Source organism: Gossypium hirsutum, chromosome D01 (assembly GCF_007990345.1).
Source record: "Gossypium hirsutum isolate 1008001.06 chromosome D01, Gossypium_hirsutum_v2.1, whole genome shotgun sequence".
Lineage (NCBI taxonomy): Eukaryota > Viridiplantae > Streptophyta > Magnoliopsida > Malvales > Malvaceae > Gossypium > Gossypium hirsutum.
Window position 1 is genome coordinate 27,290,418 of NC_053437.1, and position 21,830 is coordinate 27,312,247.

The 21,830-nt window shown below is 31.2% G+C and overlaps 1 protein-coding gene and 1 long non-coding RNA gene across 2 annotated transcripts; one reads left to right on the forward strand and one right to left on the reverse strand.

Moving 5' to 3' along the window:
- Positions 1-6,727: 6,727 nt before the first annotated feature.
- On the reverse strand, positions 6,728-9,881 carry LOC107921048 (uncharacterized). Its single transcript, XR_001690916.2, has 3 exons — positions 9,590-9,881; positions 9,393-9,426; positions 6,728-7,279 (listed from the first exon to the last, which is right to left on the reverse strand). It is a non-coding gene; the product is annotated as an uncharacterized lncRNA (long non-coding RNA).
- A 1,432-nt stretch (positions 9,882-11,313) lies between these two features.
- On the forward strand, positions 11,314-14,928 carry LOC107920952 (UDP-URONIC ACID TRANSPORTER 1). Its single transcript, XM_016850782.2, has 4 exons — positions 11,314-11,940; positions 13,020-13,123; positions 13,499-13,727; positions 14,491-14,928. Exons 1-4 carry the CDS (start codon positions 11,479-11,481, stop codon positions 14,635-14,637), a joined length of 942 nt encoding a protein of 313 aa, XP_016706271.1. The 5' UTR covers positions 11,314-11,478; the 3' UTR covers positions 14,638-14,928.
- Positions 14,929-21,830: the final 6,902 nt, after the last annotated feature.

Genomic DNA, 21,830 nt, shown 5'->3' on the forward strand with positions numbered 1-21,830 from the left:
GAGGGCTAATAACGGGACGCTCTTTCAAGCTGTGGTGTGTCCACAATATATGTAGGATCACAACCAATTCAGGAACCCTATATCCATCGAATCTCATTTATCCAAACGAAACTTATTATTTATCGGGCATTATCGGATATGTAATCAATTTCATACATATGAAATTTATACAATTCACATATACAACATTAAATTCCAACATATAAATATACACAATTTAGTTACACGAACTTACTTTGACAAGTGTTCGTTGATTTGTTGTTTACTAATCTGACACTTTCTTTTTTCCTCGATCTAATTCTGTATTTTATCTATTCGAATCTATACGAGTAAATTTAACTCAATTTAATACAATTCATATTCAATTCAATTCAATTCACATATTAGGAAAAATTACCATTTTGCCCCTATACTTTTAATTAATTCTGATTTCGTCCTTAGGCTCGGAAAATGAAATTCATGCAATTTAATCATTATTCCAAGCCTAACCGATTTTTACATATAACATTAGCAGTCCATGTATTCCACAAAATTCAAAATTTTTCCATGAATTTTACAAATTTTCAGCTTAGTCCTTAAATCATAATTTTCATCAAAATTCCTTTTACAAAAGTTGTTTAACTAACAAAAACCTTTCATTTTCTACCATAAAACTTCATAATTCATGCCTACTCATCCATGACAAAAATTTAGTACCTTAATAAATTTGCAAATTAATCCTCGAGATAACTAGATTAAGTTATTACGATCTAAGAAATATAAAAATTACTAAAAATGGGACAAAAAAACATACATAATTAAACAAAATAAGTTGGATTGAGCTTAGGTTTCCATGGCTAGGGTTTCCATGTTTCAATTTTGGGAAAGATGATGAAAATGATGATATTTTGTTATTTAATTAAAATATCATATTTTATTATTTCATCTTTCCAATTTAGTCCTTTTCTTTTCTTAAATTTCCATGGATGAATTATCATACTTATCTACTAACTCCTCTTAATGATTTATTTTTCATATAAGGACCTCTAATTTTGAATTACATAGTTATTAGATACTTATAGCTATTAGAACTCAACTTTTGCATTTCATGCAATTTGGTCCTTTTATCAATTAAACATGTAATCGGTAAAATTTTCTTGACGAAATTTTCATACGACATTTCTATCATAATGCAGACCATGCAATAATATTAAAATAAATTTTCTTAGGAATCGGATTTGTGGTCCCGAAACCACTATTTCGATTTTATTGAAAACGAGCTGTTACAATGACCTTCAAACTTATTATTTTGGTGTTTTCTTTGTTATAATGCTAGCATGTCTATTTACATAGTATTGTGTTCTATTTTTTAGATTCTACTTTAGACCATCTGATTGCTATGAAGTACATAAAATATGTTATCGAAATTGATTGGATGAATTTTCTAAATGTAAAATTACCTACATTTCCTCTAGTTTATACTTATTATTTTAATTAGTTGGCATGATCGATTAGAATATTTATTAAAGAACATGAAGATTCTTCATTCTAAATATTTCTTAAGTGTTGTTTGTTCTCAAAGAAAATGATTTATTAGAACCTCACTAGCAATAGTTAATATTGATTCTCTTCCATTTCTGAAATGAATATGAGTCCATTTATCCAACAAGTGGATGTTTTAATATGATTTTGTTGAACCAAGCTTTACTTGACAAGTAATTTTCATATAACAAATATTATGTTTTGAATAAAAATCATTTTAAACACAACTTGGTAAGAATTTCATTTCAAATGATATCTAAAAGAAAAGTTATTGAACTCATAACTAGAAAATACTTTTTGAATCCAAGTTAGACAAACAAACTTTCAAACATTTTTCAAATATGTTCAAATTGTTACAGGCCAAAAAGTATTGATCCAGTATCGATACTTTTTGTCAAGTATCGATAAATTTAAATGAGTATCAATATATTCACAAATTTATCGATACATTTTTCAGGTATCAATACGAAAATGGTATTCTTTTTTCCAAAATGTTTACCAAGTATCGATCTTGGTATCAATTCCTCTTTTTGGGTATCAATAAATTTCTTCAAGTATCGATAATGGTATACTTTTATCGATACATTTTTCAATATCGATTTGAAATTCACATTCTGACTTCCAAAGGTTTTATCAAGTATCAATACAGTATCGATACCTCATATTTGGTATTAATAGAATTTCCTGGGTATGGATAGTATTGGTTCCAACGGTCACTAAATTAGGCATTAAATACTATTGGTATCAATACTCGTAGAAAAAGTATCGATACCTGTTGTTATATGTGACATTAATGCACTGATATTTTTATCCCCAATGACTCTATTCAATATCCTAACAACCATAACGGTTGAAAATCAATTAGAAGGTATACATATCAGCTTCTAAAGGTCCTACAATAATAAGAGAGATTATCAAAACAAAAATTTCATTCAATCAACCTTTGTGCTTAAAGTTCTTATACTTTTCTTGTATACACTTGTGAACTTCCATTGTTTTTCTATCAATTAAAAAGTTTTTCTTTGTAATTTTGCTAAGGGTTATTTCTTTGTTTGCTTATTTGTTTCTCTTTGAGAGGGTTTGAGTCTTAAGATTTGTGTAGAAATCTTAAGGGAGTTGTAAGGTTAAACATTGTCCTCAAAGGTTGATCAAACGAGTGAATTTGGGAAAATCCTTAGTTATAGAAAGCTAAGATAGTGGAGTAGGCAATTGGGGTTGAACAATTTTACATGGTTGTGTTCAATTCTCTTATCATTTCGCTCAAGCTTGCACAAATTTTTATAAGTCAATTCACCCTCTCTTGGCAATTTTGGATTGATTTATCAAGCTAACAGATTTTAGTAGATGCATCTACAAGATAATTATATGTGAGTTATCAACTCGCAATTGGTTAGAATTTTGTACCCTTAGTACAACTTGTAATTTTTTGAACAATTTGTTTAAATAAAATTTCATATTTTATATTAATAAATTTATATGTTAGTCATCAATGGTTTTTGCATGAAAAACAAAATGAATAAGTAAATATTAACTTATTAATTACCTAAGATTTAACTAATATTAAATTGCATAATAGAGATGGATTATAGTGCGAGAGGACAACTTATATTAGTAGGTAGTCTAAATCGTTCATAGTTCGAGGAATAAAAATAAACAATTGATTCGAGTGACTATTATGTTATCTGTTAAGTCCAATCGAGAAAATACATTGTCTTGGGTATTGGAGCCGATGACTCCTAGAAAATAGAAACATAGGTGTGATTGTTTAGATTGATGATACATTGAGAAGGATACAAGTTTGTTTATCTTGAATTTATTTATGGTTTTTTTACTTGTGACGTTCATGATGTGACTTACCTCAGTCCTTAGTAAGTGACTAACCATATGTACCTAACTTGTAAACTTCGATATATTGAAAGCTTGTGTTCCATTGGTCTTAGAACTAAAAGTTGGTATGTGACTTATGTATGACTTGATTTCACTTACAATACTGGAATTCGTAACTTGATTAAATAGTAAATAGTATATTCTCATTATAATTGCATGAATTATGGAAAATAAATGTTGCCACAAGTCATTCATCAAAGACGAATGATTGTTGTTACTATTTGTTAGTAATAATTTTTTTCATTATGGAAGATGCATTGGTGGCCATAAGAAAAAATATGATCATATTGAGTGAAATGATTTAACCCAAAAAGATTAATAATATCCTGTGAGAGTAACACTAAAGACTAGGTCGTTGGATAAAATATAAATCTAAGTTGTTTTCGTAATGGTATATAATGAGGAGACTAATCATGGTATTTTTAGTGCATTGACTCCATAACTAAATAATCTTGTAATTAATAGACAAAAGTAGGAACTAAATTAAAAATTATATAAGTTCTAATTATACATGTCCAATCGACCCCTATGTTAGCTCAAAACAACTTTGTATGGATTGCAAACTAGAACCATTATAATAAATGAACAAGACGATGAATGAGAAATAAAATCCATGAATTACTATTCGCAGTGAATACATTTTCTTGGAAGAAACAAAAGGTGACTTGGGAATTAACTTAATTTCTTTGGGTTGCTATTTAACTGAATGTAATTGAATAATTGAGTCCAAAAGTGAACATTAAATTAATTAGTCATCGCAATTTTTTTGAATATGACAATTAAATTTATTTTCTTATAGATTCTAATACAGTAAAATTGCCATGACTTTAATGGAATTATAATTAGAATGAGAAAATAATTTTATTGAATTCATTCATTCATTATAATTACATAAACAAATAATATTTTGGTAATAGAAAATTGAATATTAGGTTGAATAAATTATATAAGTTTGTTTTAAATTAATATAAATTTGTACTGCATATAATTGTACCTAACATATAAAACGCCAAATGAACCGTATGTATTAGGGAATCATTGTGTGTGTGTGTTGCGCACCACATGGAGTTCTAATAGGACTTAGGGTTTTTTTTAAAATATATATTTTTTTTCTTTCTATTCTAGTAGAACTTTTATGATTTTTCCTTGGATTATGGGTGCTAAAAAATATTCAACACAAGTATATATATATTTTTTCTTTCTATTCTATTTTTTTGTGAGCATTCAATATATAGATTTGTGAGATTATAGTTGCAACTTCTTTTGTAATTACAATTCAGATTTGTGGCTAAGAATTTTCAGTTTTTGCTACCATAGAAAAATTTACTTTCCCTACTAGAAAAATTACGTTTTTCATTTTGTGTCCGGCTTTTGATAAGAACCTAGTCTACTAACATATGATAGTTCAAGAATAGCGGAGAATATCATTCGGTTGAAAGTCAAAAGGGTTTAGCCACTAAATCTAAAATTCGATAGGATTCCCTAACTTGAAAATAAATGTACTAAGTTTGATGAGATTTATTATTGTTATTATTATTTTGAGCAAATTGGAGATTGTTGTAACATTATGATTTAATTTTTCCCAAGGAAGAGGGAATTAAAAGGTAATGATAGAAAATAGAACTTCCTTTCAAGTTAATTGTGAGATTAAAAATAATTAAGTATTAAAATGTGATTAGTAGAATGTGTTAGAATAAATGATAATAAGTATATTGAGGATATGCCAACCCTCGATAAATGAGTTGAAATTCACTCAACAAATTGAACAGAAAACGAAATTGAACTTGATTTCTTCGTAAGCGTTCCACCTACAGAGACCACTCAAAGTACAACTCCAGAATACACGTGGCACTCTGCCCCGCAATACCTTTAAAATCAAATATGAACAACAAGGTGGCGTTGTATTTTCCTAATTAAATTAATCGCATAATCACAATTAAATATGAAAGTTTTCAAAATGCATAATATTATATATTATAGGAAAATAACAAAAAGAACTACTTCACCCTTATAAAATATTATGAGCACGTTTGGTTCGCTGTAATGGAATAGAGGTGTAATGGAATAGAGGCGTAATAGGTAATCCTTTTATTTGGTTGAATGGAATGGAATAGAGGCGTAATGGTATTCTTGTATTTGATTGAATGGAATGATGTTGTAATAGCATAAGGAAAAAAACTAAAATGACTAGAATACCCTTAGCAGAATTTTTTTTAAGTAGATGATTATTGTTATTTTTATTAAATTTTAATAAGATTATTAATATAAATAATAAATAATTATTATTAAATATAATTTAATAAAAATATATAATTTAATAAAATTCTTAGTATTAAATATTCTTATATGAATTTACTAAAATCATAATATATAATACTATAAAATATAATTTAAAATAATTATTATTAAATATAATTTAATAGAAATATATAATTTGTTAAAATTCTTAGTATTAAGCATTCTTATATGAATTTACTAAAATCATAATATATAATACTATAAAATATAATTTAAAATAATTATTATTAAACATAATTTATAATTTACTTTATTATTTTTAAACTGCAATACATATCTCGTGTATCATTGTATTAAAATTATCTTTGCAACTTAAAATTCATTTCTTTATATGGATATCTGTTTCATTAATTTTATAAACAATTTATATTAATTACTTAAAAAATATTTAAAATTTATATCTCGTGTATCATTGTATTAAATTATTTAAATCTCATGTAACTTAACTATCTTTTACTTTGCACTATCATCTCTAAGAAGAACATTTTAACATTTAACCATATTTTTTGACAACAATGTTACAAATTTAACATTAACAAACCACATTTTTCTTTAAACAATTTTTAAAAGCACTTTCAATCATAATAACATTGAATATAGTACTTAAGCTCGATTTGAACTCAACTTGAGACACCCAAAAACTTCATTTAAATTTCTTAAAATGCTAAAATATTAAAAAAATTTCACTATACAAGTAATTTATCCAGCATTTTAGTTAATTTTAATTAGGATTATTATTTGGTACCACAACCAAAATTTTAAAATCTAACATGTGTCTCATTATTTATTTTTATTTTTAAATGAAAATTAAGAATAAAGTGATAGTTTCTCAGCTTCAATGTGTATTTGAAAAAATTTTACCACTAATATATTGAATAATTGTTTTTTTAATCAAGTTGTTTACTTGATTATATCTAATGATCCAATTTTTATTCTATAGGCTTAGACTGCCTCATTAGACAGTCCCACTTGACAAAGGTATCAAAAAACCTATGTCATACAATTGTGACGAAAATGGATATGTCAAATACTTTTTTAAGGTTTTCCATGTCCTTGGAGAGTCAAATACAATTCTATATCACAATATTCTAGGCAAATACAATTCTCCTTTTGATGAGCTGAAAGGTTTCAGTCTCCTTTTGATGAGCTGAACTATCAATCACAATGATTTGTAACAAAAGCACATGAAATTGAATGTTAGCAACAAAATTTCCGAGATCCATTTTCCACACACCAATGAAGTCAATGGTTACTCTATGTTCATAGAATCAAGCTGTACAACCCAGTACTTAACAGTAGTCCTTGGTTACAAAACAACTATTAACATTCAAGATTGAGAAAGAACACTTCAAATCAACCAAACTATTTAAATATTCTTAATGATAAAATGCAGTGCCCCGACTAAGCCTTTTGTCAAATGATATTACCTTGCTGCCAAGACATAGCTAAATCTAATTGACCTTAAAAGAAGCAATGCAGCTTATGATGGAACAAGCAAAAAAATTGTTATTAATACCTGAACTAGACGTTTACCAGCTAATGCTTGAGTAGTGATCCTCTCCTCAAGTAATGCCTGCATATAGACATTGGTCCGAATTTAAAAAATCATACAAGATAGAGAAAAGAGATATTATGAGGGAGTAGGCGAAATACAGTCCCAGTTAAAGAAAGCCACCTTCATACTATCAGGAATAACTCTACACTAACCTGATTACATCTTTTTGAAAACAAAAGATGTGGCAGTATCTTAGGTTTGTCTAATGGCCTAATATAACAGAAGCAGTCCCATCTGTTTATAAATTCACATTTAGAATAGCCTATCCACCAAATGAAAATTCTTATTAATCTCCACAGTTCACTAAATAAACCATCTTCACTCTTAAGAATTCAAAATACTTAACAAGGACTTTCCTCTCTGTAATAATAAAGTTTCTAACAGTATAGGATCTATCAGAAAAGAAAGATTACAATGGGAAGCAGAACCATCACCAACATTGGATCTTTGCTAAATGTGAATATGAATAGGTGTCTCCTCTATTTGCTCAAATTTTAGCAATTTGAGACAGATTTATTTACTAAAACAAATTTAACTCACCTACAAGCTTCATGTGCTTTACTAGTTAAAGCTGGAGGCATAAAAGTAGAATGAGAAAGCACCCATACCTTGTGATCAAATTCAGACATCTTCAGAACTATGGGTATTACTAGTTGCAGGTACCATTAATAAAAATTAAGTTCAATTAATTGCTTAAATCTATAGCCCCTGAAATAAGAAGAATATAGAAGGCTTGTATGTGAATACATGGCAATATTACAGCATAGAAAATGAAAAAGGTTTGGCTCTTCAACAAAAGCAACATGTACAACATACAGGATTTAAGTGGATCATTGTACATCTTACGATATGCTGGTTTTGATACCCTATCTTGATACGTGCAACAAATGGACACTTAAATATAAACAAATGATACCCTATCTTGATACATACAACACATGGACACTTAATATAAACAAATGATTTATAGCTACTTGTGCTTCATCTGGAGGTATTTTTATCATATGCTTGTTCTGTAATCTTACTTTTACCTCATCTTTACATAAGAAATTTGGGGATTCAATAAAATTAAGACATTCAGAGGCTGGAAGGATGTAATCAAGAACAATGGAATTTTGAACAATGGAAGCTCTTCCAATGACATGTCGATTTTGGACAACACTTTACACTTAAACAAAGAGACCGTTGTGAGTAGAGGTCCTCTAAACCGATAGACGATTGGATCCTTTGCTGTCTGTTCTGAAAAGAGATACTCTAAAGTTACCCCCTATTACTCAGTGTGAAGATGATTGAGTAGCCGTACACTAACAGCTATAGGAGGCTACTATGGGTGGTGGGGGCCAATCCCAAGGGGAAGAAGGGCTCAGACATTATAACTAATGAAACAAAGAAAAACATGGATGATGGAGGATCTAACCACCTTCGGCCTTATTTGTCAAGAATCGATGGATCCTTTGCTGTCTGTTCTGAAAAGAGATACTCTAAAGTTACCCCCCAAAACTCAGTGTGAAGATGATTGAGTAGCCGTACACTAACAGCTATAGGAGGCTACTATGGGTGGTGGGAGCCAATCCCAAGGGGAAGAAGGGCTGAGACATTATAACTAATGAAACAAAGAAAAACATGGATGATGGAGGATCTAACCACCTTCGGCCCTATTTGTCAAGAATCAACAATGCTGGAAAGATTAGACCATGCACCCTAAGCCTAGCACCATTTCATTTACTTGTCTTTGCCATAACTCTAAAGTATTTGAGCAAGTTACTGTTTGTGTAGAAAAGTGAAAAGAAACTCAAGGGAAGGATGATGTGTTTGATACCAGAAATGATAATGCATTCATGTTATAGAAGACAAAAGTCAAATCTAACAAGTCCCCTTAACGGTTACAAATCTTGCCAGTTGCCAACAAAAAACAGACCTACAGGGGCCAGCATATTCAATACACAGCATGGTGAAGGATTCACAGTCCCCCTCCACCAATCAGAGCTATCAACACACAGTACCCTTCATTTCAGTTTCTGTTTGTGTAAAACTAAGCATTTTCATTAAAATCAATCAAGAAACCAATGCAATTGGTAAAAGCAAACACTATTTTTTACAAGTTTCGGACAAAAAGGAATTCAAAACATACCCAGAAAGGATGGAGATCAAGGAAATCTTGAGACCTAATCAAGAACCAAACAAGAAAGTCAAAACAACAGCAATTTGCAAGGTTTGAAGTTAAAGAAACACCCCCACTTACAGCCAACCTTGTCAGAATTTTGAGATAAAAAACAAAATAAGTGAATAAAATATATATATATAAAGAAGATGAGGAAGACTGCTCACTTCTCTGATGAAGCTGGTATTTCCGAATCTCTTGAAGCCCTAGTTCCTGCTCGAAAGCGATGAACTTGTGTGGCAGATCCTCCAATTTTTTTTGCAGTTACCTTCAGGAACAAAAGAAGGAAGGAAAATGTAAGGGGCGGTTCTGTTTGATGTTGGGAGGGAGAGGGTGGAGGTGCCTTTCGGGTTGGGATGGTAAAACAGGGCAGATGAAATCGGGAGAACCAAAACGGAAACAAAACTGAGCTTTCCTTCGGTAATAAAAAGCAGCAGATTTTAGGAATAGGGGCGTAATGTAATAAGCCCGCAATAGGGCATTACACCCAACCAAACAACAGAATAGGTGGGGCCCACGGAATAGGGCTGTAATGATATGCCTATTACAGTGAACCAAACAACACGTATATGTATTACACTTTGCTTTTAATTTAATACTAAACAATTCACCCTACACCTTAAAAATAAGATATCTTTATTTAATTTTTCTTTAAAATTAAAAATTTATATATCTTTAAATTAGATTAAATAATATATTTTATGATATTTTTAAGTTTAATGAAATAATTAAAAAACATAATTTTAAATTTAGATAAAATATAACGAGAACAATTTTAAATATTAAGATAAATATTATTTATATTTATAATAATATTTTTTATATTCATGATAGTTTTATATTTTTTTGTTTTCTCACATAAAAGTTTTAAGTAAAATTTTCAAAACTTATCTAACCCTTCCAAATTCTACTTGAGATTTTAAATTTTATTTATTTAAAATTATTAAAAAATTAATAATTATCCATAAATAAGCTGTCTACATTAGCTCTGGGTTTTAAATCTTATAATACATATGGGAGGGATCTAAAAATTAAAATAATTTTACACATTTCTATAACTATTGATATGAATAATATTTTAACAATCTGATCATTATATTTCATGATCTATATGCATGAAAAATTTGATGTCAATTTAAAATTTCAAACCATTTGTTTCATGTAAAAAAATTCAACCGTAGAATATATATTAATATATAGAGTATTTTAGATTGATATGATAGTAATATCGAATCAGTTTAAAATTTTACATGCATGACAAGTATAATTATATTGATAAATTCAAAGATTGAATCGTTAAAATATTAATTATATAATTAGTTATGAAAATGTGTAAAACTATTTTAGTTTTTACACTATGTAACATGCACACACGAGATGAAACACCATTCTTCAATAGTTGATCTTGTTAGTTGATTAAAACAAATAGTTAATCTTGTTTGTATTTTTCTCTTTTTAATTCAAAAGTAAAATAAATAAATAATAAAAATAACTATTTAATACATCGATGATGAAAATGTTCAACTCACAAAGGTTAAAAAACGATTTTACATGTCATTATTTAATAAATAATAAAGAAAAGACATATAACAATTTTTAGTTAAATTTGTAAAATTGAAAAAATTCTATAACTTGTATATCAATCAAATGATAGAAAAACTGTAAAATCAAAATTTACTAAATTTAAATGGAAAAAGAATGTTGTTAAAGGGCAATGTTTATGATTTTGAAACATGAACAACATATACTATCTGGTAGGTAAAATAGGGGAAATAAATTTTCTCATTAAAAAGCAGAAATGATTTATATTTTAAAGAAAAATGAAATAACCCATTTTTATAATTTAATTAAAAATTAGAATTAACATAAAATTTAAGAAAGGTGTTAGCAAACATGAATAAAAATAAAGAAAAACCACAAAAAAAAATCCAAAATTCCATTGAAGCTCAGGTGACAGCATCTTCTTCACATCGTCCTCTTCTTCTTCTTCTCCTTCATCGAGTTCATAGAAAACAGATCCAACCCTTTTCTCTCTGAACCTTGAAAATCTCCAAAAATGTCATCAACCCAACAGCCATCATCAAAAAAGCAAACCCTTTTCATAGCTTCACTCATAATCCTATGGTACTCCTCAAACATTGGAGTTCTTCTCTTAAACAAATACTTGCTCTCAAACTATGGTTTCAAATTCCCAATCTTTCTAACAATGTGTCACATGTCAGCTTGTGCTTTCTTCAGCTACATCTCCATTGTTTTCATCAAGCTTGTCCCTCTCCAACCAATCAAATCCAGGCCTCAGTTCCTAAAGATTGCTACTTTAAGTGTTGTCTTTTGTTGTTCAGTTGTTGGGGGTAACATCTCTTTGAGGTACCTCCCTGTTTCCTTTAATCAGGCTGTTGGTGCCACTACACCATTTTTCACTGCCTTGTTTGCTTACTTGATGACTTTCAAGAGAGAAGCTTGGGTTACTTATGCTGCTTTAGTCCCTGTTGTTACTGGGGTTGTCGTTGCCAGTGGGGTATGTTCCTTTCTTTCAATTTTCCAGCTTTTTTGGATCTTATGATGATGCTTGGTTTGAAATTCATTACACAAATTTGTTTTTGATGTATATGTGGTGACCAAGATGATAGATCTGAGATTATATTGATGTTATTTGTGAATGATAGTTAGTTGTAAATGTATGCTTTGATCTTTCAATATTGTATAAACAGTGAATCTTTATTTTTCTCAAGTATAGACATCCATTTATGAGGACCTGGTCTTTAAGGATTCTCTAAATCTAATCATATTCGTGTCGATATGTATCCATATCCGATAGTCACATCGACAAGAGTAACATTAGTCAATTTATTCGAAAAAATGTCTTTCTTTTTCACTAATTAATCTATATTATGCTTAAATAAGTAATTAGTTTCAGTAATTGAAACAATAAAACTAGCAAATATTTGTATTATTTACAGATGTTGTCTTATGGTTATTTTACTTGGACTCGAGTGGGAGTGTCGAGTATGTATTTGACTTGTATGTGTTCATATTTCTATGTATTTTGGGGGTGCCGGACATGGGTACTTAAAGAAAGAAATAGTGTCGAAGAACGTAGTTTTTTTATCTAAGAAATATTGCAGGACTGCTCTTTTACTGTAAGTCTTAGTAAAATCTTATATCGTGAAGTTAGATCGGTATCTATACGGTACCAAAGTATATATACAACAGATATTGACTGCATTGTGATTAGCCATATCTCGGAGCATATCCTGAGATGCATAGCTTATATAAGCAAAATTAGCTCGAGAGTCTTAAAATTCTAGAAGAGGAAACAAAACAAACTGGCTCAAGATCTCCGATCTGTTCATTGGTAATGCCTTCTTTGATGTATAAGTTGACCTTTGATCCAGCAGATCCTATTGTTGAAACGTTATTTTAGCTGTGTATATATGTATAGCAGTTTTTTTGAGGCATTTATGATTTGTTATTAACTAGGAAAGATACAAAGAGCTCTAAGTAACATTCTGTAGTTCTAGGCTTTCTTTCATTACAAGCTCATTTGGTTAAATCATTAACGAACTTCTAACCTTTGAATTTGATTATGGGTTGCAGGGCGAACCGGGTTTTCACTGTTTCGGATTCATTATGTGCATAAGTGCAACTGCTGCAAGGGCCTTCAAATCTGTTCTTCAGGGCATTCTGCTTTCTTCAGAAGGGTATAACACTTCTGTTTCTATTTGTTTATCATCTGCAATTTGCACATTTCTTTATGTGTTCGGTCTATAGTCGCTGCTATAGAAGTTAGTGCTTTTAGTTATGTTTTTCCTTTTTATTCCCTAATCATGGCAAGTTTCCAGAGTCATATGAGAGGAAGCTGTCACTCTCCTGTTAGTGCTCGGCCTTGTAGTTTAATTTACCATCATTGTCTATTGTTGCCGTCCGCTAAAGAGAATCAATTTTCATGTTATGTCTTTCATGAATTCCTCTCTCGCCCGGCCGCCGGGTCTTTTTTTTTTTTTTCCCCCTATAAGCATTTCCTTTTGTCTTTCCCTTGTAACATAATTGCTTATGCTGTTGTTTTGTTCTTGCAGGGAAACGTTGAACTCGATGAATTTGCTACTCTATATGTCCCCAATTGCAGTTCTAGTTTTAGTGCCTACTGCACTTGTAATGGAGCCAAACGTGTTAGAAGTCATCATATCACTTGGAAGACAACATAGATACATGTGGCTGCTTCTTTTCATTAACTCCACACTCGCATATTCAGCTAACTTATCGAACTTCTTGGTGACTAAACATACAAGTGCATTAACACTCCAGGTTCAATCTCTTCTTCCTTCATCTAGTTTCTTTTGGATATGTATATTTCTATGGATTACAGTAGGACATATTGACCCTAAGCACTAAAGAGTGTCTTGAGTCAATTCATCAAGGTATTCTATTGATGGCACCAGCCGCTTCCTATTGAATGTTTGAATTGCACTAAGTAGAAGCACTAGTATAGCTATAATCTGTGAAACTTGTATGCAATAAACTCATCCCGGATGTTTGGGTTAGGTCACGTTACAAAAAAAAGAACAAGAAAAATAAGAAGATTGTTTTGCAATCATTCGATATGTTGTCTAACTCTTCATTCGGATATATATGGCAACAAGGACATAGCTCTTCAAGGACTTCAAAAACGTGGAAAAACCTAGAAATTTTGAACATTCCTTTGTTGAACATACACCCATATCTAACACTTACACTCTAGCCGAGCCCATATATTTTAGGTTAAATAAGAGCTTGATGATATGTAACCCGGGCTAGTCTGGATTACAAAAACCTGGCCAGATTCAATCTTGGCCTAATCTACCATGTTCTTAAGTGGCGCGGGAAGGAATCCTGAGTTGGAAATATACACTTGAAAGTCGAAACCTCACATTCTATATCCTTTAGCACTCTCTTGTATAATACCTATATAGCCGAAAGCTGAACTAACACTCGTCATGGATTCGACATTTTCTTTTACGTACTTTGTCCATTGTTAGTGTTTTCCGACCGGTTCTTGCATTTCCTTACGGATGGTGATATTGTGATTCAGGTATTAGGCAATGCAAAAGGTGCAGTGGCTGTTGTTATCTCAATACTTTTGTTCAGAAATCCCGTCACAACTGTTGGCATCGGCGGGTATATGATGACCGTCCTTGGCGTCGTGGCTTATGGAGAAGCAAAGCGGAGGTTTAGATAAATGGTTGGATGGTGTTTGGATAAAGAAGATAGTGAAGTTAATAGGTAGAATTTAGGTACATTAGTGTATTTGTAGAGATAAGAAGTGTGAAAGGGAGAGGTTTTAATTTATAGAATTAAATTGCCTACATTACATAGGCAATATTTTGCCTTGGTATTATATCTTGCTTCTATTTTTTTTTCCTTTGGGAAATCTTGCTTTCTTTAGCATTTGCTTCCCTTTTAAAGCATTGGATGATGGAAGACTTGTCACACATTTCCATTGAATGATATTTGTTTCTTTTTGCACAAATACCTCAACTATTTCCCACTCCTCAATGCATACAACCTAATAACCCTATCTTGAGGTAAAGATTTATCTAGGCTAAAGGTTAAAAATCTCTTTAGATTCCTAAATGATACGGGCTCAAGTTTAATATCGTAATGATAAAATAAAACTCATATATGATCATGATTTGACATGTTAGACACATCTTAAATTAGGGGGTTGGGACTTTCTTTTTATTTGTAATTTGTAAAATTATCTTAAGCTTTATACGTCTTGAAATGAAATAAGACTTAAAGAATTGAGACAAATAAAAAAAAATTATTTATAAAAGTTGGGTTACAATTTTTAGATAATCTTTTGATTCTTTTTTCCAATAGAGCTTTTATCCAAGTGTCATTTAGATTTGATCTTGGATCAACGAGGTCCGTTTTAAGGGTTTTCGAGATTTGATGTTGAAAACAAATTTGAGGAATTTATTACTTGAGAATTTGATATGATATCAATGACCTTGATTCAAATATTATTGAGACATGAAATTGAAAATTAGTAACGAAGATTTGATCCAAGGGTCGTCTAAACTTGGCCTTGGGTCAATGTGGCTCACTTCTAGTGTGGCTGAGACTTAATCTTGGGTCAAAGTGATCTAAAAAAACGGGTTAATAAAAAGTAATTTTTTTATCGATTACTTCTAAAATTGAAAAATAAGAAAAAATAATTTTCTATGATTTTTAAAATAACTTACATTTCTTTTTCACTTCTTCTATGTAAAATGATAATCTTTTGTTTTCTTTTTTGTACATCAAAATTTATTTCATTTCCATTTTCTATGGCCACAATAATTAAATTTAAAATCTAATAGCCAAATTTGAAACGGGCCCAAGTATCCAAATTAAAATTTAAAACCCAATTTTAGAACTCCAGTTAAAAAACCTAATTTCAAAATTCAATTTTAAAACCAGGTTATTAACTCTAAATCAGGATTAACAATCGAAAAAAAAAATTAGGCTAATTATTAAATTATTTTAAAAAATTCGAATTAAAATGATAGTGGACAAAATTAGTCTATGATTTCCCATAAAATTTAGGTAAGTAAAGTCCTTTAGAAAACACCTTTGAAAATTAAAAAAAAAAGGCAGAATTTCAAAATTCACTCTCAACTTTTGGTATTTTTTCACTTTGGCCCTTCACTTGCTTTTTTGTTGCAACCTCACCCACAACGGCGTAATTTTTTTCAAATAAAGCCAAAATAGATAGAAACCGTTAGTCAATTGTTAGCAATTTTGTCTGGCATAACATGCCAAAGTACACTTGCAATCACTAAACTTTAAAAAAAATAACAAATCAGTCACTAACGTTATCAAAAAGTGCCAAATCAATCACCCACTAACATTTTCAGTTACAAGGTGATGTGGCCAGTTAACTTGCCATATTAGACATGAGGAGCCAAATGGTCTTAATTTTGGAGGTTTAGGGAAGGGCAGACAAAAAAAATAAGAAAAGAGACAATTGGAATTAATTGAAATTTTTAGAGAAAATGGTTGGACGATTGAACGATTGAAATTTTAAGGGAAAGGGAACAATTGAAATTTTAGAGAAAAGCGATCAGGAGAAAAAAACAACAAAAAAAGATTCCAAGATTGAAAAGAAAACTGTCATAATGGTTAATAGAAGAGAACCAACCGACGGTGTTGCATCCGTTGTTATGAGTAAGTTTCTTTGTTGGTTTATGATTTTTTGGATTTAGGGGGATTTGGGTTTATGGTTTTTTGGATTCCTTTGTTGAAATAAATTGCATTCGCATTGGATTTATGCACTGTGTATGTTTATATTCAATGAGTTTATAATTTTTTTGTTGGATTTTGTTTAAAAAATTTCTTAAGGTTTATGATTTTTTTTTGTATTAAAGTGAATGACAGGTTTGGATTTATTTGTTGAAATATGATTATTGTTTGTATCAAAGAGTATGGCAGGTTTGGATTTCTTTGGTTATTGTCTGTCATGTGTGTCGAAACCATTTTTTGAAAACAAAAATTAGTTATCGACTTTAAAAACAAAAATTGGAGTCGCCACCGATCCTTCATTGAGGTGTGATCGGCTCACCTTAAAAACGATTTTGGTCTGCGAAATTTAAGAAAGCAGGTTCGTGGGTCATTTACGCACGAGGAAGGGTTAGCACCCTCGTAACGCCCAAAATTGGTACCAAATTGATTATTTAATCTCTTAGTGTCGAGGGTTAAAAAGATTTTTAAAAAACTCAAATGATGAAATTTTATAAAGATATTCAATTGTTTAAGTCAGACGAAGAAATCGTGACCCAAAACATTAGAGTACAATTTCTCAAAAATCCCCAAACTTTGAATATTGCTTTTGTTTTATAAGAAAATCTTCATCTCGAGAAAGCAATATGTCATGCCCAATACATTAGGACATAACATGTTGAATTCCCGAAAATGATTTTTATATTTATGTTTTTTGAAAAAGATATTCTCGATTATTTAGGGTTAACATGGAAAATTGAAACCTAATACGTTAGGGCTCAATCTTCTCGAAAATCCCAAATATCGAATATTGTTTTATTTTAAAAGGCCTTTGAACAAAAATGATTTTAATGCTTTAATGAAACCAAATATATTTTCTTTACAAGTATGATAAAATGTTAATAAACAACATGAAACAAATACTTTAATTTAAATAATATATATGTATATGTATTTACAAAATATGTATATATATAAGTATAATATATAAGTAAATTTTGAAAATATGTGTATGCATATATTAAAATACATATACATAAGTATACATATATAAAATAAATAAATGAAAATGAATGAAATATATAAAAAAAAACTTATAATGATTTTTAAAAAAGAAAAAGAAAAAAAGTATATATATATGATAAAAAGTGCATGTATATGTGCATGAATTATAAAATAAGGAAAATGTTTATAAAATGTGAATGTATATATATATGTATATAAAGGTTATGAAAATAAATTAATAATAAAATATATATGTAAAATATGTTCATGTATTTATAAAAGTTTAAAAAATATGTATACATATTAATATAAAAAATGCGTGTGTATTAATATAGAAATAATAATAATAATAATAATATAATAATAATAATAATAAGAGCAATAGTAAAAATAATTAATTTAATAATAAAATAATTAATAACAAATAGAGGACCAAATCGGAACTTTAGGGAATTTTTAGGTAAACATTTGAAATAATAAAAAAATGGGGACTAATTTGAATGCGCAAACAATAAAAAGGGACCAAAAAGAAAAATATCCCTGCCCTTCAAAATGCAGCATTTTGCGTAGGACTTAAATGAAATAATAGCAAAATTTTTGGGCAAAATTGAAAAATAAAAAAAAACTTGATTACAAAGTGATAGAAAATTGGAAGGGCTAAAAGTGAAATTAGCCCCTCCATTAAGAAACGCGCGGATCCTGGAACCGGGTCGGGTTGGCACGCGGGTATGGCCTATACAGCGTCGTTTTGAGGCCACTGAAACAGGCCCTAAACGACATCGTTTTGTACCTATTATAAAATTAACTTTTTTAAAAATAAAAAAAACCTTTATTTTCTGCCATTTTCTTCAAAACAAAACTGATGAACCCTAGCTTTCTCTGCCAGGGTTCCAAATTTTAGCTGCCGCCGTCGCTCCAAACCCTGATTTTGGCCTGGCCTCCGAGTGCGACAGAGGAATAAGCCTCGGCCTTCAGGTAAGAGTTCTTTGCTTTTATTATTTTTTTAAAATATGAAATAGAGATAAAAATGAAGAAAAAAGAAAACTCGAAATGGGAAAAAAAACCAAACAAATCACCTTCAAAAATCTATTCGATTCTCTCTTTTTTGTATTTTCAATTTTTTTGATACAATATTCGTAACCCCCTTTACAAATGCCTCAATCGGTTTTTATAACCGAACCTTAGAGAAGAATAAATAATAATAAAAATCCCCTTAATTTTTGCTATATTTTCTGCTATCACTACTGTTCGTGGCTTATTGCAAGTACCACTGGCGAGAGGTCCTGCGCAGAGGCTGCTGAATGTGGGCGGTTGCTGCGACGTGGGCGGTTGCTGTGACGTGGAGTATGCGGCGCCAATTTGCTGCTAACCCTTGAGGGTTTCTGCATTTGTTTAATTTGGGCCGGTGTTAGGGCTTGTAATGGTTTGGGCCTTATTGGGCCAATTGGTTAATGGGTTTAGGTTATTTGTAAAAATGGTCTGTTTATTTATTTGGTCCCAGGCTTAAAATTGGGTATTACAGTTGCCCCTCTTTGCTCGTTGTCGTGTAACGGGAACAGAGCAAAGACTCTAAAAATGGCCAATTTTGCCCGGTCGTGTTAGACCTTGGTGCTCTTCTTTTTCAAGTAGCCTCATTCCATCCTACTGCATATTCAGAGGTATAGGAATTGGTGCTTCGATCCACTCCACTGTAACATCAGGGAGATAGGACTTGTACCTTGTAGCTTTTCAAAAGAACAAAATTTGCTATCTTTAGTCTACTCCACTGCAACTTCAGGGAGATAAGACTTGTAGCTTCAACTTATTCTGCTGCAACTTTAAAGTTAAGTCCGATGCGATCTGCTCTACTGCAACTCATAGAGATAAGATCCGTTTTTAATCCGCTCCACTGCATCTTCAGGGAGATAGGATTATTTTCTTCAATTTACTCCACTGCAACTTCAGGGAGATAAGATTGGATACAATCTGCTCTTCTGTAACTTCAGAGAAGCTAAGATCTGATGTTAATCTGCTCTACTGCAACTTCAGGAAGATAGGATTATTTTCTTCAATCTGCTCCACTGCAACTTTAGGGAGATAAGACTGGATGCAATCTACTCTTCTACAACTTTAGAGAGATAAGATCCGATTTTAATCCGCTCCACTGCAATTTCAGGGAGATAGGATTATTTTCTTCAATTTGTTTAACTGCAATGTCGGAGAAACAAGATTTGCCGTCGTGACTTCAATCTGTTCCACTGCACTGCCAGGAAGGTAAGATTCGCCGTTGTGACTTCAATATATTTAACTACAATGTTAGGGAAACAAGGTTCGCCATCGTGACTTCAATCTATTCCCCTACACCGCCAGGGAAGTAAGATTCGCCGTTGTGGCTTCAATCTTTTTAATTGCAATGTCGGGAAACAAGATACGCCATCGTAGCTTCAATCTGTTCCACTACACCACCAAGGAAGTAAGATTCGCCGTTGTGGCTTTAATCTTTTTAACTGCAATGTCGGGGAAACAAGATCTGCCGTCGTGGCTTCAATCTGTTCCACTGTAATGCCAAAGAGATAGGATTCGCTGCCCACAGTTTCAATCCGCTCCACTTCAGCTAATCCAAGCCTTAACGCCAGAGAGATAAAATTCGCCGTCGTGGCTTCAATCTGCTTCGCTACAACGCCAGGGAAGTAGGATTCGCCATTTTCAACCTACTTCACTGCTGCTCAAGGAGACAAGACTGGTATCTTCGATCTGCTATTTTCAACCTACTCCACTGCTGCTCAGGGAGATAAGGCTGAAGTTTCACCGGCTTGTTCTCTGGGGAACATGTCCTGTATAATTCAATTTATGAACCTAATTATGCCTAGTGATTAGGATATCATGATCAGAATGAATCAAATGCTCCTAACTAAACATGTATGAATGACATTTGAATGAATGTAGAATATTATTTTTTTTCGAGAATGATCTCGCTTAGGATATCATTACTCAAAGTTTATTAAGACTTTATCACTGACGTGCTATAACGCCTTCTTCCTCGGCTGGCCTCTCCAAAGAAACACTTGATCAGATTGCCCCCACTGTAAACTTCAAAGTTCAATCTACTAGGATGCAAAATTTGTACCATCTTTCTCCCGCTGTAACCCAAGGGTAGAAAAATCTGGCATTTTCTCAATCCTCTCCTATCGCAATTCAAGGATACAGAATGTGAAGCTCTTTGGTCTTTTATACCAATCTCAGGGTGTCATACCAAATGCCTATGCACGAATGAATGATTCTCTTCTCCAAGGATACCCCTTTTTATTGATTGTTGATTATTTCTTACTTGTTCATCTAAGTCTTGCCACCAACCTGTCATCTTATCATTTTGTTCAATCAATGTTTTTGATAACAAAATCCAAAAAACCAAGTCCTAATTAGACTCTTCCTTCTCGGATTCCAACCTTTAAACCTGGTGTGTTCTAAACAATAGTCCCGTTTCAGGTTACTGTACTATTTAGAAACTTCTAGAGTAATATGCAAAACTTCCTTTGTGAAAGTTTTATTGGTCCATTAATCATTATTCCAATGCAACATGCTTGCAATAACAAACAATTCAATATAAATTGTATGAAAACTAGGTGCCCCAGATATCGCAGTTTGAACTTCTCTGTACAAACTTGCTGAAGACCATTTTGAGTTTGACATGTGTTTAGGAGATCTACAGTACTCTGTCGATGCCCCAAGATGTCGCATACCATTTCCTGCTGATTCAGGTATAGCAAGATCACTGCATGCCTCATTTTAATCAATATTTGAGCTGCTCTGATCACCTCATGCCCCATTTTGATCAATATTTGAGCCATTCTGATCACATCATACCCCATTTTGATCAATATTTGAGCCGCCCTTTTTGGATTTTCAACTCAAATCCACTTTTGGTCACAAAGCGCCCTTTACGGGTTTTCGCCTTGGCCTCTCCTTTTTCTTTTCTTTTTCTTTTCCTTTTTTCATCATTCTTATTTTTCAATTTTTATTTTTTATTTTTATTTTGATTTTTCCTGATTTTTTATTTTTTGATTTTATTTTTTGATTTTATTTTTTCAGATTTTTCTTTGATTGAATCTGAACTCATAGGATTTAGACAAGTCTTGGTTATCCCTTTCGATCAGAATCAATGTTTTTTCAGATAATGTCTTCCAC